A 17841-nucleotide genomic window follows, 5' to 3' on the forward strand; every position below is an offset into this window, starting at 1 on the left:
CAAATATAAAAGGGTCGAGGAAGACCAACAGCAGGGGAAGGGTAAGGCAAAGGTTATCCCGCAGGAGAGAAGGGATTTCAGGTTGGACAGGTATCACAACAACAAGCCGAGAAGAGATTACTCCGGGCAGTCTGGCTCGGCGGCACCTCAAACAGTTAATACTGTATTCCGAGAGCCGGTGCACTAGCTACTGGAGAAGGTCCGTAAGGAACCCTACTTCAGATGGCCCAGTAAGATGGCGGGGGATCCTGCCAAGAGGAATCAAAATCTCTTTTGTCAGTACCATCAAGACGTGGGTCATACTACCGAGAACTGTCGGATTCTCTAGAATCACTTGGAGCAGCTCGTTAACGAAGGAAAGTTAAAGCAGCACCTGTACCAACCTAGCAGGCAGGGCAGTCAGTCTAGCTCGAATAATTAGAGGAATAACTCATCTCAGCCTCCTTTGGGAACGGTCAACGTTATCTTTGCTGCGCCGGGCATGACTGGCTCATGTCCTACTAGGGTCATGGCTGTTTCGGACTCCCAAGCCGAGAAGGGGGCTCCAAACCGAAGAGACTGAAGTTAGGTGTGCCCGTCTTGGGATTTTCAGAGGAGGATAAGGTTGGGACCATCCAACCCCATGAAGATGCCCTAGTGGTTACTCTGAGGATAGGGAATTATGATGTGAGAAGGGTAATGATTGATCAAGGCAGCGGCGCGGATATCATGTATCCTGACTTATTTAAAGGGCTAAAGTTGAAATTGGAGGACCTCGCGCCTTACGACTCACCGTTAATAAGTTTTGAAGGGAAAACCGTTATACCAAAGGGACAGATTCGGTTGCCCGTGCAATCTGGCTCCGAGACGGTCGAGGTGGATTTTATCGTGGTTGATGCATATTCCCCATACACAGCCATCCTTGCCCGGCTCTGGCTGCACGCTCTGGGAGCCGTTTCCTCCTCCTTGCATGTTAAGGTTAAGGTCCCTTCGGGGGAGTGCATCGAAAAGATTCTCGGCAGCCAGTTGATGGCCAGGCAATGCATATCGGCCGTAGTGCTGCATCAGACCGAAACGTAGTCCTCGACCTCGGCTGTGAAAGACTTATAGCAATTAACGACTCTGGATGCGCCCGACGTGGTGACAGCAGAGGAGGCCATATGCGAAGACCTTGAGAAGTTTTTGATATCGGATGATCCCGAAAGGTTCTTCCAGGTTAGGGTATGTTTACCACACTAGGAGAAGATGGAATTGGTGGAGTTTCTGAAGAATAACGTTGATGTTTTTGCCTGGGACCCTTATGAGGCTCCGGGGGTTGACCCAAGCTTCATTTGTCATCATTTGAATATCAATCCTGCTGTTCCTCCTAGAAGGTAGCCCCCTCGGCGTTCCTCCAGGGAGCATTCTGAAGCCGTTAAGGAAGAGGTGCTCAAGCTCAAGAGGGCTGGGGCTATTAAGGAAGTTTTCTATTCGGAGTGGTTGGCGCACACGGTCGTGGTCAAAAAGAAAAGTGGGAAATGGCGAGTATGTGTAGGCTTCACAGATTTAAACAAAGCCTGCCCGAAGGACTCATTTCCAATGCCGCGCATCGACCAGCTAGTGGATGCCACCGTCGAACATCCTCGGATGAGCTTTTTGGATGTCTTCCAAGGTTATCACCAAATTCCACTGGCAGCAGAAGATCAGGAGAAAACTGCATTTATTACTCCAACAGGGAATTATCACTATAAAGTAATGCTGTTCGGATTGAAGAATGCTGGGGCTACTTACCAAAGGATGATGACTAGAATGTTTGAGTCGCAGCTTGGAAAGACCATTGAGATATACGTGGATGACATGGTAGTGAAAAGTAAGACGATATCTGCACACGTGAAGGATTTAGACGACACCTTCCAGGTACTTAGAAAGTACAAGTTGCGTCTTAACGCCTCGAAGTGTTCTTTTGGCGTGAGTTCGGGGAAGTTCTTGGGTTATATGGTTACTCATAGAGGTATAGAGGTGAATCCAGCGCAAGTCAGAGCTATTCAGACCTTACAGCCACCTCGAAATCCTAAAGAAGTTCAGAAATTAACCGGAATGATCGCTGCTCTCAGCAGGTTCATCTTTCGGTCAGCTGACCGATGCAAGCCTTTCTTCCAACTTCTGAATAAGTGGAGGGGGTTCCAATGGTCTGAGGAGTGCGTTGTAGCCTTCCAACAACTTAAGGAATATCTTTCCCGGCCACCTATTATGTCTCGGCTTGAAGTAAATGAGGTCATGTTTGCATATCTGGCAGTGGCCGTTCATGCGGTCAGCCTAGTCCTCATAAGGAACGACGGTGGGGTGTAAAGACCGATCTACTACGTCAGTAAAACTCTGAATGAGGCCGAGGTGCGTTACCTACTTTTGGAGAAAGCACTTTTAGCCATAGTTCATGCCACGCGGAGGCTTCCTCATTACTTCCAGTCCCACACCGTTATAGTTCTGACCCAACTGCCTCTTAAGTCAGTTTTGCGTAACGCTGACTACTCTGGAAGGGTGGCTAAATGGGGAACTATCTTAGGAGCTTTTGACATCAAAAACATGCCGCGCACCTCAGTAAAAGGCCAGGTTCTTGCGGATTTGACGGCGGAGTTCGCCGAACCATTGTTGGAAGAAGCTGTAAAAGAATTACACATGGATGAAAAATCAGTGGGCGTGATCACGGGTATAGGAACCCCGACTTGGGAGGTGTATGCTGATGGGGCTGTTAACCAGAAAGGGTTCGGTATCGGACTTGTCCTGGTATCCCCCGAGGGAATTATCTTTGAAAAATCTCTGAGGTTGGCGTTCTCGGCTACCAATAATGAGGCCGAGTATGAAGCAGTCCTAGTCGGCATGAACATGGTGTATAAAATGGGTGGAAAGGGAGTTCATATGCGCTCGGATTCTCAGTTAGTGGTCGGTCAGGTAACTGGGACCATGGAGGCTAGGGACCCAAGAATGCAAGAATACTTGGCCCAGGTCAAACGTTTACAATCTAACTTCGATTCCTTTATCCTATCACACGTTTCTAGAAATGGAAATACATATGCAGACTCCTTGGCTACCTTAGTGACATCCTTGGTTCAGAATTTACCTAGGACTATCCTTGTTGAGGATTTGCTAGAGCCAGCTCTTACTACTGTTTCTGCAGTTCGGATCCACTTAATAAGGCCTGCACCTAGTTGGATTGACCCTATGGTATCTTTTCTGAAAAATGACGTTCTGCCCAACAACAAGTCTGAAGCGGACAAAATCGGTCGAAAGGCAACGCGTTTCTGGTTGTCTGAGGATCAGAAGCTGTATAAACGATCATTCTCCAGACCATATCTGTTATGCGTGCACCCCGAGTCAATGGAGGCACTTTTGGGAGAACTGCACGAGGGGATTTGTGGAAGCCACACTGGAGGGAGGTCCCTAGCCCATAGGGCCCTGACTCAAGGGTATTGGTGGCCCAATATGCAGAAGGAAGCTCAGGATTATGCAAGAAAGTGTGATCAGTGCCAAAGGTTCGCTCCCAACATTCATCAGCCTGGAGGAACCCTTAACCCTCTCTCCAGTCCGTGGCCTTTCGCTGAATGGGGATTGGACATAGTAGGACCATTTCCGAGGGCTGTAGGAAACAAAAGGTGGTTGCTTGTGGGGACCGACTACTTCACCAAATGGGTAGAGGCTGAGCCCTTGACAAATATTAGGGACGTCGATTCTAAGAGGTTCATCTGGAAAAATATCGTCACTAGATTTGGCGTACCACATATACTCATTTCGGACAATGGGGTTCAATTTGACAGTAAAGCTTTTAGAAAATATTGTAGTGACATGGGCATCACAAATAGGTACTCCACTCCAGCTTATCCTCAGGGAAATGGGCAAGCCGAGGCCGTCAATAAGGTTATAGTTAATGGACTCAAGAAAAGACTGGACGATGCGAAGGGCAGATGCGAAGGGCATGTCTTATGGACGTATTGAACTACGCTGCGTAGATCCACAGGAGAAACACCATTCTCTATGACTTATGGGGTCGAGGCAGTGATCCCTTAAGAGTCTGGTTTCCCCACACTAAGGACGAGTACTTTTAGCCCAGAAAACAACAACAGCCTCCTGGAGAAGGGCTTAGATCTAGTGGAGGAACGGCGAGAGGCAGCTATGGTCCAAATGGCTTATTATCAGCAGAAGCTTAAACGAGGGTATGATGCCCGTGTGAAGCTCAGGCCCCTAGCGCCTGGGGATTTGGTTCTGAGAAAAGTCGTGGGTACTGCAAGAAACCCAGCTTGGGGAAAATTAGGACCGAACTGGGAAGGACCATATCGAATTATTTCTGTAGCAGGCATAGGGTCATATCGACTAGCTGATTTAGATGAAAAAGTTGTACAGCGTCCATGGAATGTAAACAACCTTCGAAGGTATTATTATTAGTAAAAGGCACTTTTGTCACCTGTGGTTTAAGTTATAAATGTATATGAACTTATCAATTACAACTCTCGAAGTATCAAACAGAAACTTGGTTATGCATGGTCCTCGGACTACATACCTTGTGAAAATTGATATCTTATTATTTGTTAAACAGAACCTTAGTTATGCCGGGTCCTCGGGCCTTCTACTTTGGGGAAATTAACATCTTAAGTTATTATTACTAAGTATCAAACAGAAACTTGGTTATGCATGGTCCTCGGACTACATACCTTGTGGAAATTGATATCTTATTATTTGTTAAACAGAACCTTAGTTATGCCAGGTCCTCGGGCCTTCTACTTTGGGGAAATTAACATCTTAAGTTATTATTACTAAGTATCAAACAGAAACTTGGTTATGCATGGTCCTCGGACTACATGCCTTGTGGAAATTGATATCTTATTATTTGTTAAACAGAACCTTAGTTATGCCGGGTCCTCGGGCCTTCTACTTTGGAGAAATTAACATCTTAAGTTATTATTACTAAGTATCAAACAGAAACTTGGTTATGCATGGTCCTCGGACTACATGCCTTGTAGAAATTGATATCTTATTATTTGTTAAACAGAACCTTAGTTATGCCGGGTCCTCGAGCCTTCTACTTTGGGGAAATTAACATCTTAAGTTATTATTACTAAGTATCAAACAGAAACTTGGTTATGCATGGTCCTCGGACTACATGCCTTGTGGAAATTGATATCTTATTATTTGTTAAACAGAACCTTAATTATGCCAGGTCCTCGGGCCTTCTACTTTGGGAAAATTAACATCTTAAGTTATTATTACTAAGTATCAAACAGAAACTTGGTTATGCATGGTCCTCGGACTACGTACTTTGTGGAAATTGATGTCTTATTATTTGTTAAATAGAACCTTAGTTATGCCGGGTCCTCGGGCCTTCTTCTTTGGGGAAATTAACATCTTAAGTTACTATTACTAATTATCAAATAGAAACTTGGTTTTGTAAGGTCCTCTGACCACATGCCTTGTTAAGATTGATTTTTGATTTTTTGTCGAACAGAACTCTGGTTAAATTGAGACTTAAGTTATATATCTTTAAGTGTTGGGCAGAAATTTGATAAGGTAGAGTCCTCGGACTGCTGAAAGTGAACTTATTTATTTCACAAGTTTTAATTGTTCCCAAACTGCTGAAAGTGAACTTATTTATTTTACAAGTTTTAATTGTTCCAAACTGCTGAAAGTGGACCTATTTATCTCGTTCTTTCTGTTCGCTGTGTGTTAATGAGAACTTTATGGTAAACATAAAGATGAAAAGATGAAACAAACATAACTTAAATGAAAATCAAATAAAATTGTTTTCCATTAATCATGTCAAAATATATATCATTACATGGAAAATTTCAAGTATAGAGAAAAAGAAGCCCTAAGCTCGGCCCTAAGCTCGTGGAGGGGGGTCTTGCTGAGAAGTACTGCTAGCCTCGGTGCTTTTCAGTTCCAATTCAAAGGCAGACAAGACTTTTTTCCCTTTGTCTGTTGCAGTGATTGGAGGGACGATAGGCTCCATACGTTGGCTTAGGCCTTTCTCGGCATCCCCACCCCCTTCCTTCTCTTTATTGGAACCTGAAGGTTCTGTAGGATCTGAAACGAGCTTTGGGACCATAGGAGGAAGAGCAGGAGGAGCTGCCTCAGGGGCAGGAGCAACAGCAGGAGCCTCTTCTATCTCCTGTATGTCAAGAGGAAGCCAAACGTTTTCGAATTTCCTCAGCTCGGAGGCTGAAGGAACCCCTGCTACGTTTAGAGCTTCCCCCCAGACCTGCTGACAGTATTCTCGGCACAAGGCCGTGAAAGTCTCTGTCAGCTAGTCTTTTGTTGCAGCTACCCTTCCTCATAACACGCTTGCTTGGCGGCCTCCAGGGAGCGCTTGAATGTGCCGGCTTCCTCCTTCATTCGCGCGAGCTCCTTCTCCAAGTCTGAGCGTTCCTTCTGGGCATGGGAGAGCTCATCATTCTTTTGGTGGAGAAGCTTGCGCTGCCCTTCTACTTGGGTCCTCATAGTTCTCAGGCTGGCCTCGGCACCGTCTCTTTCTCTTTTCAGATCAGCCAGCTGAGAGGTGAGTTTCTCATTTTATGCGAGGGCCTGGCCTAGGGACTTTTCAGTCTCCATCCGAATGTCAGCCTCCATTCTGGCCTTCTTCCGAGAGTCCTCTACAAACTTCTCGGCTACAAAGACTTCTTGAACAGCCTACGACAAAGTGTTAGAGAATTAGATATAGTAGAATACTCATTAATAATCCGATATTATGAAAAATGAAATATTCATAAAAAGTTAAACTTACAAGGGCTAATTCCCTTTTTAAAGACAGGAACAGCTGAGGTTGGCTCATTTTTTCCAAGGTTTCCATATCCTTGGGCAGCAGAAGAGGGCGTTCCAACGCGTCGGCCAGGTGGTGGGCATGGCCTTGTTGGACTGCCCTAATGCTGGACTGGCAAGAAATTGGTGCTCCGTCCAGTCTTAAGTCAGGAGACCAGGTAGCCGGTGCTCGGCGCACTTCGGCCATGTCTCTGATCTCCCCACTCTCAACTGAACGAGCCCGTCCTTTGCCCTTGTCTAGCTTCTGCTGTTGAGCTGGCTGTGGCTGTTGTCGTGGCTTCTTTTGTTTTTCGCCACCAGTCTCCTCGGCCTCCCCCTTTCTTTTCTTCTTAGGCTCCTCAGCTGGAAGTTTGGGTTCGGCTGGAGGAGGGGGAGGTGGCAAAGATGGAGGAACTTGGGACCCTCCCGCCTTCTTCTGGGCAACTTTCTCGCCTCTCTTAGTTAGAAGGCCTTGAAGCTTGTCCATGTCCTCCTACTCGGAATCGTCTTCTGGATGGGCAACAACTAACCCTGCAACTCCGGAGGCCTTGGTGGGCTCTTCTTCCTCGTCAGAAAGCATGACGAATTGGTTTCCTAGGGGTCTTTCGACGTCCTCGAGCTAAAACTTATCTATCTCGTCGTCTAATGTGTGCAAAGAGGACACTTGCTCCTCTGGGACAGCAGTTGCTTGAGAGTGTGTCGAGAGAGGGATCGCCGCAATAGGACGCGTGTACAGAATGGTGTTGGGGTCGTCGGGGATGTCGTAGTCAGCAAGAAAGTTTGGTCTTGCCACGTTTATTCTTTTGCGCCTCCTATCTCCCGCGATAATCGCGTTCTCTATCTCCTGGAAGTCCGAGGATATTGGGTCGAACCCTAGTATTAGGTGAGCCGCTCTCAGCTGTAAATCTTCACTTACGAAAACTTTTGAGCGCAGCACACGGTTCAGGTCAGCGACGTTGCAGTGGCTCAGGCGTGGGCGCACGAGTTGCTTATCTGAGGAAAAAGACACCCAAAAAGGCAAATGTGGTCAGATTAGTAATGCATATGACAAATTGGAGTTACACAGTTTGTGAAAGTAAATAAGCATTTAAGGATTTTTAGATGGAATTACGGGGTTGGGAAATTAGATCCTAAGGAGTCACACCTGGATCTCCCTATACAACTGGGCAGTGTGGGTCGTCGTGCCAGTTGCCTGAGGCGATGAGGTAGTCGTCCTTCATGCCTTTATTAGACTTGGGCAAACATGAAATTAATCTAACTACACTAGACCGGGATTTAATATAATAGCCTACGTTCTTAAGTTTGTGGCATTCGTACATAAAGACAACATCATGCCAAGTGAGATTCAAGCCCATCTGCTCATTTAGGGCGTCGACGCTTCCTAAGACCCTAAATATGTTGGGGGCACACTGGTCAGGGCACAACCGGTGATTACGAAGGTATTCCCTAGTTACGCTTCTCATAGGGAGGGTCATCCCACCTTCTATGAAGGCAATCATAGGGATAATGACCTTTCCCGTATTCCTAGAACTACCTACGGCCTCCGCCGGACAGTATCTCAAGCCTACATCGTTGGGAATCTGGTATTTGGCCTTAAAACCATCCATCCCAGCGGCGGTGTCAACTAAACACTTAAATCTACCCATCTATGAGAAAGGAAAGGGAAGTTTTAAGAAGGAAAAGGGTTAGGAAGGGAGCCGAGGATAGAATCCGAGGAGAAAGGAGTAAAAGAAAAAGTAGGAACTTACGAGTTCGTAGTTATGCGAGTTTCCACGGATTTCTTGAGAGAAAAGGCAATGACTGATGTTTTGATATGATTAAGTTCTGAAGAAATAAATGAAGGCGCATATTTCCAAAGCGTTATGACGTGCGTAAAGCGGCCTCGAAATTGGGTTCATCCCGCCAAATTTTCAGGGGCCAATATGGACCGTCGGATGTTCATCTCACCGTTGAACGTGGAAAACAAAGTGTAACTTGCAGTCATAAATGCGTGTGTTTTTGAAATTCAAAGCGCCAGACGACATTTTCTGGGAAGTGAAACGATTTCCACATACGTGGTGAGGTATGAAACATGTGGGGGAAGTACAGGACGGATCAAAACTCAATTTTTCTCATCGAATAGGGAAAAATAATGTTTTGAGGGGCTATTGTGGGGAGTGAAAGAACCTAAGTGGGTATTTGGGCCTTGGGCTTTATCAGTGGGCACTAGTTCGTTCTTGACTAAAGGCCTTTAGGGCCATGAGTTTGCTCACAAGCCGAGGGTCCGAGGATTCATCCGAGGAAGAGTCACTCCTCGGACAGATCAGTGACTACTTGGAGGTTCACTAGAAAGATCAGGGCAGAGTTCTGGAAAGACTGTAGGTTACGGAGGGAGTCCAAATACCCTCTAGACATTTCGTTGTAAGAGAAATATCTCAGGAAAAGGCTGCTGCCTCCACATTAAAGACCCTGCACCTACCTCCTTGGCCGCATTAATGGGAAAGTGACCCCTGAACAGTGGAGTTCAGCCTTCTGGCTAGTATTTAAAGATTTCAAGAAGGTGGTAGAAGAAAATTTTGGGTGACACGTGGATAAAGGGAGAATGAAAGGAAGTATATAAGGGGAAGAGGGGGCATCAGAGAGGGGGTGGTGGTTTTTTGAAAAGGAACTTAAGAAGGACTAGAAGCTGTAACCTTTATAACAAAAAAGAGAAATCATATACAAAGGGTCCTCGGCCTACGTCCGAGGAAGTTCATTTTTCTCTATTTGTCCATTGTTCATAAATATTGTAATATTTTGGCCCGTTCATCAAGTTTCGAGCACCATCGAATTAGATTGCGAACCCACACTCTACAAGTTGAATTGTTTAAGGCTCATTGGGCCTGAGCCCATGTATATTTTTGGGTCCAGGTGCAATTGTGCACTTACATGAACCTTGAATAGGCTGTGGCACCGCCCCTAATTTGAACCTTGATCAACTAACTACCTGGTCAATATGTGAACCAATTGTTTAAAATAGGTAGTTAAGGCATTTAGGGATACAAACCGTAACTTTCATAGTTGTTTGCTATGTATTAGTAAAAAAATTACTTGAAGAATTTTTTCTTTTTATAAAAAGAATGATAGAATTTGAATTTATAACATTTGCTTCATAATAACGGTCCTTTATCGCTAAAACAAGAAAATTTGACTTTGAATTTATAAAAAAATTACCTAAAGAAAGTCGACTCAACTTTTGGTATAACCTTTGCTATATAGGACTTCACTTTACCAAATGGACCTTCTATGGCAAAGACATACCTACTTGACATAATATCTTCATTACTGGTTGATCAGTCCTTGTGTTCGAACTCAAGCAATCAGCCTTCTTCCCCAAACTCCTCCGTGAATCTCTCATGCACCTCAAGATCGGCTTTACTTACAGTTGGCTTCTGTCTTGCAAGTACTTTATCAAAATCTTCTCTTGTGATTGGTGGTGGCTGGATCTGCAAGTCATACATTCCCAGAGCCAGTTACATTCAAGTCATTATATAAATTAAAAGAAGTGGATGAACGAGGCTAGAAAAGAAATACCACAAATTGACCTTCCTCCAGAGAATTGTGTAATTTTGATGGAAGAGAAAATCATCATTGAATGTGCATTAATGAAATTGAATGAGGCACGTAAGATAGAGGCATGCAATTTTTAAATCTCTCCCCCACCCCCACCCCCCCCCCCCCCCTTCTCTTTTCCACCTTTTTCTTCAATCCTGCTCTTCCGAAATTGACTAACTACGTAAGTTAAAGCATTGAATACGTCTTTAATAATTCTATTTGGTAAGTTATTTATACCTAGCACTAAATATGATTATAGTGCTGATTTTGGCAATGATTTCCGGTCTAGAGCTTTATGCAATGTCCATTAATAATAGTAATAAATAAAACAGTTTCCTACCCAATACTTACCTTTGAAGCTAGGCCTTGTGCATCAAGTTCCTGCAAGGTAACCTGAACAGCTCCTCGTTCAGTAGGTTCGCAAGGGACCCACATGTCACTAGAGTTCTTTTTGAAGAATTTTGAATCACGGGTTTGACGAACATGTTCAAATAGAACGTCTTTAACCTATCAAAAGAGAGGAGGTAGCTAACAGCTTTCAGCCATATAATCACTCAAAAGGGATGCCAGAAACTAATGTAAACTGGACACAGTTACACAAACAACTATGAACCTGAAAATCCTTCTGTTTTGTGAGCTAAATGCTCAAAATTACTTTCAGTTAAGTTATGAGGAGTGTCTCCAAGATGGACCTGATTAAATACAAAACCTGTTGAGGATATTAAACAAATCATAAGCTCCCTACTGGTTGTGCTTCTTCTCTGTACAGTGTTGTTTCCTCCCTGAGATTTTACCGATGCTTTTTATTTTCTTTTTCTTTTTTAAAAAAAGGATAAATTCTAGGAACTATGAAAAAGAAAGTCGCTTCAAAAAAGCTTTGCAAATGATTAAAAGCTCGTAATAAAAAGTTAGCAAGCACACGAACCTGAACGGCTGAGCTGAGTTCCTGCTCCAAGAAGATTGGATTGATTCTGGTCTAGAGCAGATACTAAGATACTAAGGAAAAACTTATTATAGTGGTCACCTGAAGAAATAATGCAGAAAATGGAATGGAAATGAGTTGCTGGGTCTTTGTCATTCTTTAAGATTCGATTAGATGATGTACTTTTACTCTTTTTACTGTTTAGACGATGTCCTTTAAGATTCGTTTTGCTTCCCAGCGGTTTTTTTTTCCTTTCACTGTTTACAGCCCTATAAATTACTTTTTTTTTTTTTTTTTTTTATGATTTTAAAATTTGGTAATACGACACTATTCACGCATTTAAAAATTATTTTGCTATTATATTTTTAATTTTTAGTAATAAGTGGTATCTAAACAGATCCTTAAAGTATATTTAAATTTTTAGTCATGGTTAGCGTTAATTAGAACATCTCCAGCAAGTTCTCCAAATTTTTATACTGTTTAGAAAGTGAACAGTTCATATTGCCTTTTGCCTATCTATGTTTTTTAAATACACTATCCAATAAACTCTTTATTCTTTTCTCTATCCCATTTAAATATTATTTCTTCATTCTTTCTTTAATATTTCTTTTTCAATCTTCTTTCATTCATCTAATTTTAATGAGAAGGGCTACGTTCTTAACATTTTATCATATTTTCACAACAAATCATATGTGGCAAATTATTACTGATTTTAATTTGAACATATCACAATAATTATTTTTCAAATTCCAAACAACATTAACAATTATATTTTTTTAATGAGAAATGTTGTGTCTAAAACATTTTTTCACAATATTTTCACAACAAAATCTTATATGGTAAATTGTTACTGGTTTTAATTTGACCTTACCGTTTAAATTATTTTTTTACTCACCAATATCAACTAATAACAATTTATTACTTAAAATTTATTTTAAAAATATTATGAAAATATCAGAGTAATATTACTCAATTTTGATATCTTATTCTTATATTACTTTTCCTTTCTTTCTTTAGTTTTTTTTTCATCCATACGTTTTTTTTTTCTTTTCTTTTTTCTTGTTTGTTCTCCTCCACACGTTCACCTAGCCCCATATCAATCTTAACTCTTTCTTTGACCTTTTGTTTTTCAAGTCACCTCCAGAACATATCTCCCCTTCTCCCTCTCTCTTTCGTTCTCTTTCTCTTGCACATACACAAATTTCCCTCCCTCAATCTCACACAAATAAATTCTCTCTCATACACACATAGATCACCGGCAGAGAACAAAGATTAGAGTCCTCCACACTTCTAAGAACATGCAGCTTAATCACCATATTGGTCAGATCGGTGATCTACGTGTTTTTTTTTTTTTTGGTTTGATTTATTTTATTTTATTTTATTTTTCAGATTTCATTAAGCTTATGAGAAATATTTTTTTTGTATTTCAAATCTTTTGACTGGTTTTTGTTTTGATTGTGGTATGTTTTAGATTCTAACAGTTGAGATAGAGAAGCACGAGAGGCTGAGAGAGTGAAGAACGAAAGAGAAAAGGGATGAGAGAGAAAGAATTATTTTTTTATTCAACCAGGTATTATTTTAAGTTTGAATATTGTTTAGATGTGCTACAGTATTTTTTACAATACTCTCTAACATAGAGCTACTGTAGCAAATCTAAAATTTTTTTTGGAGTTAGAGAGTTTGTTGGAGGTGATTTTTTGTGGGTTTGCTCTCCAAATTAGGCTTTAGAGAGCCTATTGGAGATACTCTTAGACCCTATAAGGCTATTTTTATAAATATTTTATTGAGAGCGGTAAAATAATAAATATTGTTAACACTTTACTATATTTCTCGTAAAAGTGATTTCTAAACTTTATTATTAGAACAAAACTTATTTACAGTATCTTAGGTGTTATTCTTTAAGTTTTATTTTTAATATTCAGTCATAGGCTACTTAATTAAAAAAATATACTTTCATCCCATAAAAAAATACTTAAGTCTTGCTCTTCTTATTATGGTTTAATAACAATTATCCTTCAAACATTGGTTAACATGACCCTTTAAATTGACAGAAGAGTTGTTCACTTGTCCTAAGAGTGCAATAAAAAAAATTACAATATTTTCATTATAACTGAAGTATTTGTCAACAAGATCAAACTAAAATCAAATAAAATAATTAAATTCCCATAAAAAATTAAATATTATACCAAAATTTACCGTTGTTACTTTTTTTTGTCATTACTAAAACTACAACTTTATTACAACTTGTTGACTGCCATTCATTTTTAAAGTGAAAAATTGATAGAAAAGAATAGAAAAGTAGAGAATATAAAAATTATAAATTAATATTCTTTCTTATTCAGTGGAATAAAAAAATTGAAAGATAAGAATAAAAAGAAGAAAGAAAAAGTAGCTTTGGCTCAAAAGCCAAACGGGGAATAAACATTGCAATACGGGTCAGAATTTTCTGACCCGACCTGACCCGAAAAATATCTGACCTAAACCTGATTTTTTTTTACCTAAAGCAAAAACAGGTTGACTCGTAACTTGACCCAATTTTTTGCGGGTCAACTCAACCCGACCTGGATAACCTGTGAGCCGACCCGTTAAAAAAATCCACTAAAAAAATATTTAAATTATGTACTGACTATGTGCATAAAGGAAAGTAGCTAAATACTTCATATAAATATAATCATATAAAATTATAAACTAATAAAATATTAAATCAACTGTCATGTCATGACAATTGACAAGTCACAAGCACAGCTGCACAGCACCTTTACCTTACACCAAGAGGTCCATCCGTCCAACACACCATATTACACAATGAGTCAATGACAACATTGAAAAGGCTTTGGCTATATGAATCACAACCATTCAAAAAAAAAAAATCACATTCAATGGTTAGGTCAATGCTTGCTGCCTAGCTGTAGTCCGGATTTTCCAAAGCCAAATAATTAAACAAATGACAAAATTCACAAATCACAATACAAGTTTACAAACCTGAAATTCCTCTTCCTCAGTCCAGTACTACTTCAGCATTACTCTCTGTCTATATGGATTTGAAGGTAATTTAATTTTTTTTTTTATAGTCATAATTATACAATTTTAATTTTTTATTGATTTGCTTTCATGGTACATTAAGTTATATTAAAATATTGTATTGTAGATGAAAATACTGACGAAATTGGCCAATTTGAGTTACAATTTGCAAGTATGAATATTTGCAGTGCTGAATCTGCTACCAATGTTGAGTAGATTGAGATTGAGATGTAATTTTAATAAAATATTTACTTATTCTTCTATACCTAATATGTTATGTTTATTTTTAAATCTTTTTTTCTTTAGTTTATTTTTCTAAGAAATCTAACTTTATTATTATTTTAAATGCAACGGGAACATGTGCACTTAAGAAGACCTATAACTTGCTACTTTGCTGGCTTACTTGTTTTGTTTGTTTTAAGATCTATCTCTTTTTGAAGATGTAAACTTGTAATTATATGCATTTTAACAGTGAACTATTAACATTGAAGATTTTTCCATCATGAATTTATGACTATAAATAATTTTTGTTATGCTCAAAACTGTCAGAATTGGAAGGATATTAACAAGTGGCATTAAGTGCAATTCATTTAATTAATTGATTTTATTCATTCTCTCTAAATAGATTGTCATTGATTTGTTTTTGTAATTGAAAAAAAAAAAAAAAAACTTGTTTGAAAAATATGGGTCAACTCGACCCAATTCGACCGACCCGCAACCCGATTGACCCATTTAAAAATGACCCGTTTTGACCCGTGACCCATTTGACCCGCAAACCCGAACTGAACTCGACCCGACCCGCCCATTTTGCCATGTCTATCTCTTGTCATATATGAACGATTGTTTTAACTTAATTTTTTTTTTTGAAAATGACCTCACCTGGTGGAAAAGGTCCTCCACCTCTAAACTTTGAGGTGTTTAAATTTTACGCCCAGATAATTAGAATTTAGATTTTACTTCATGAAATTTGGGGTATTTAAATTTTATATCATAATATTTTAAAATTTGAATATTACAACTTAAATTTTAGGAGTGTTTAGATTTTACATCCCTAAAGTTTAAGGATGTTCAGATTTTACACCCTAAATTTTTAAAATTTAGAAGTGTAAAATCCAAACACTGCCAAATTTTGAAGGGTAAAATCCAAATTCTGAAATGCAAAGGTATAAAATCCAAATACTCCAAAACTTTAGAGGGTAAAATCCAAATTCTGAGATGTCAAGATGTAAAATTCAAACATCTCCAAACTTTAGAGATAAAATTCAAATTCTAAAACTTTAGGGTGTAAAATCCAAACATCCCCAAGTTTTAGGGGTGTAATTTGCAATTTACATCATCGGTTTCTGAGGCAAAAAGACACTAGTAAAAATCATTTGGACGATGGAGTCAAAATCATATGAAATTTGACAGGTTGAAGGGAAACGATCTTCTAAGCAATAGTCATTGCTTTGCCATGAGGTAGCCATAATTTTGTCGAATTCCTCTATTTAGCCCCCTGAAAACTATGATTTTGCCATTTTTAGTAATTTTTGTTTCTTTAAAAACTTTTTTCTCAAAAGTTAGAATAAAGTCTTACTTGTTTTGGGACAACTCTTAAGGTCAGTAGTTTATGATTTTGCATTTAACTCGGTAGTTTGCCATTTAAAGTCTTACTTTTTTTTCTTTTTTTTTTGGTGAGAAAATTGAATGCTTCATAGTTAAATACTTAAAAATGAAGATTCGCCATCTTCATAAATTTAAGATTCATAAAATATGAACCATAAAAGTAGTGGTTTTTAATCATTTTCTTCTCTCTTTATAAATAATCGTGTTATTTTTTTATTTTTGTGAATACTTTTATTATTATTATTATTATTATTATTATTATTATTATTATTATGATTATTTGTATTTTTTTATTATCAGGATAGAATTTCTATTCTAATCTAATCTAAGTGTATATGCGTGTAAAGCTTTCTCCTGGAGACTTGAATCCCGGCCTTTGCCTCCCACACTCCACAAGCACTTATACATATAGAGTGAACAAACAAATCTTTTAATGAGATAATACATGCATCACATTCTTCTTTAGAGCATTGAAAACCTAACAAGGACTGTCATTTGATCCTGGGTGCACAAAACTTTAGTGAATAGTCGCATTTTACTTTATAAAATTGATCATAATAAAATATAACTTAACCACACTGCAGCCATTGATGCAAGGGAAATTTTGATAATAAAAAGATGCAATTACTTACAAGCAGCGAGACTGGCTGTCTTCCAAATAAACGCAGCTGCCCGTAAATTTCACTATGCAGAGTAACTTGAAAGAAATGATTAGATACTTCCACACCACTTATGCCTTAGAACAAGCAGTTCCTAATGTAAGAACGACTTGCTTGAAATTCTGTTGATCTCGCTTATAGATGAATGCACACTCACTAAATTGACCAAGACTTGGATAAACAGGCCATAATATAAGAGGCATTTACTACATTGATGAATACCAGTAGAGAAAAGTCACCTCGACTTTATATCCTCTCCTACTTACAGAATTTAATGATTTTTGCAGGTACCTACGATCCTACAAGCAATTATGGGCAGTCTCGGTTGCCAGAATTGGCTTTGAGATACTTTATGATACGTGTACTCCATTTTTGTTTATTAGTTTTTTTTGCGTGTACTCGTTTTTTGTTTTTGTTTTTTTTGTTTTTTTAAAATCCTCATTTCGGATTTGCTTATTTGATTGAAACTACAAATTTTATGATACGTTTATTTACATTGCCACCTGTCACATGGGCATGATTTTTTCTGAATCATTCCTTAATTTGATACCCTTTTACCAAATTACCTCTCTTTCCTCACTTTCCCAAATACCATTACATTTGTCATTCTTCTTCTAAGATTCTCTAGTTGTCACTTAAATTTAAATAAATTCCTTCGTTAATGTCTCAAAAATAGTGTTCATTCTATTTATAGTAATATTATTTTTTCTTAATAACTTTTGGTATAAATGTCAGAATAAGGCACCATTTGTTTTAGGACGCCTCTTAGAGACAATATTTTCAATTTTTGCAATTATTTTAATTTTGCTAGTTTTGACAAAAACCACTATTTTGCCACCTAATTACGTGATTAGCGCGAATTAGGGGTTTCTGGGTGTTGCCCTAACCGCCCTAGGGTTCTTTTACTATTTAGCCATATTGTCTATTTCTTTCTGGTGGATTCTAAGACCTTATCACCATGTGGATTTAAGAGACCTCTCATAAACAGTGACGGCTTTAGAAAGTTTTTTCAGAGTGGTCATTAAAAACACTTAATATTTAAAAAAATTTATTAATAATAAAACTTGAATATATTAACATCACAAAATAAAAACATATTCAGATACATAAAATTTTAAAATTTTCTTTCAGAAGTTTTCATATTTTAAAATTGTTGTATGATAGCGGTGCAGTTTTGTTCTGCCCTCCCACAAAAAATTGTTGTGTGATATGATAATTTCACTATTAATGTTATCAATTACATCTTTTTCAATATACACAACCAAACAATAATTAAGCTACTAATCTTCTATTCAATTACTAACATATTGCCTAAATAAG

The 17841-nt window shown here is 38.9% G+C and overlaps 1 protein-coding gene and 1 long non-coding RNA gene across 2 annotated transcripts in view; one reads left to right on the top strand and one right to left on the bottom strand.

The window, feature by feature from the left end:
• Nucleotides 1-9862: 9862 nt before the first annotated feature.
• LOC142615705 (protein SUPPRESSOR OF K(+) TRANSPORT GROWTH DEFECT 1-like) overlaps nucleotides 9863-17841 on the bottom strand; it is a 67985-nt gene continuing 60006 nt past the window's right edge. The window contains exons 8-9 of the mRNA XM_075788473.1: nucleotides 10666-10821; nucleotides 9863-10205 (exon numbers count right to left, since the gene is read on the bottom strand). Coding sequence (XP_075644588.1) covers nucleotides 10080-10205; nucleotides 10666-10821 — 282 coding nt within the window. The 3' untranslated portion in view covers nucleotides 9863-10079. The remainder of the gene's footprint in view (nucleotides 10206-10665; nucleotides 10822-17841) is intronic.
• LOC142615708 (uncharacterized) lies at nucleotides 12404-17014 on the top strand. Its single transcript, XR_012840835.1, has 3 exons — nucleotides 12404-12556; nucleotides 12708-12806; nucleotides 16809-17014. It is a non-coding gene; the product is annotated as an uncharacterized LOC142615708 (long non-coding RNA).

Source organism: Castanea sativa, chromosome 11 (genome assembly GCF_040712315.1).
Source record: "Castanea sativa cultivar Marrone di Chiusa Pesio chromosome 11, ASM4071231v1".
In the NCBI taxonomy this organism is placed as follows: domain Eukaryota; kingdom Viridiplantae; phylum Streptophyta; class Magnoliopsida; order Fagales; family Fagaceae; genus Castanea; species Castanea sativa.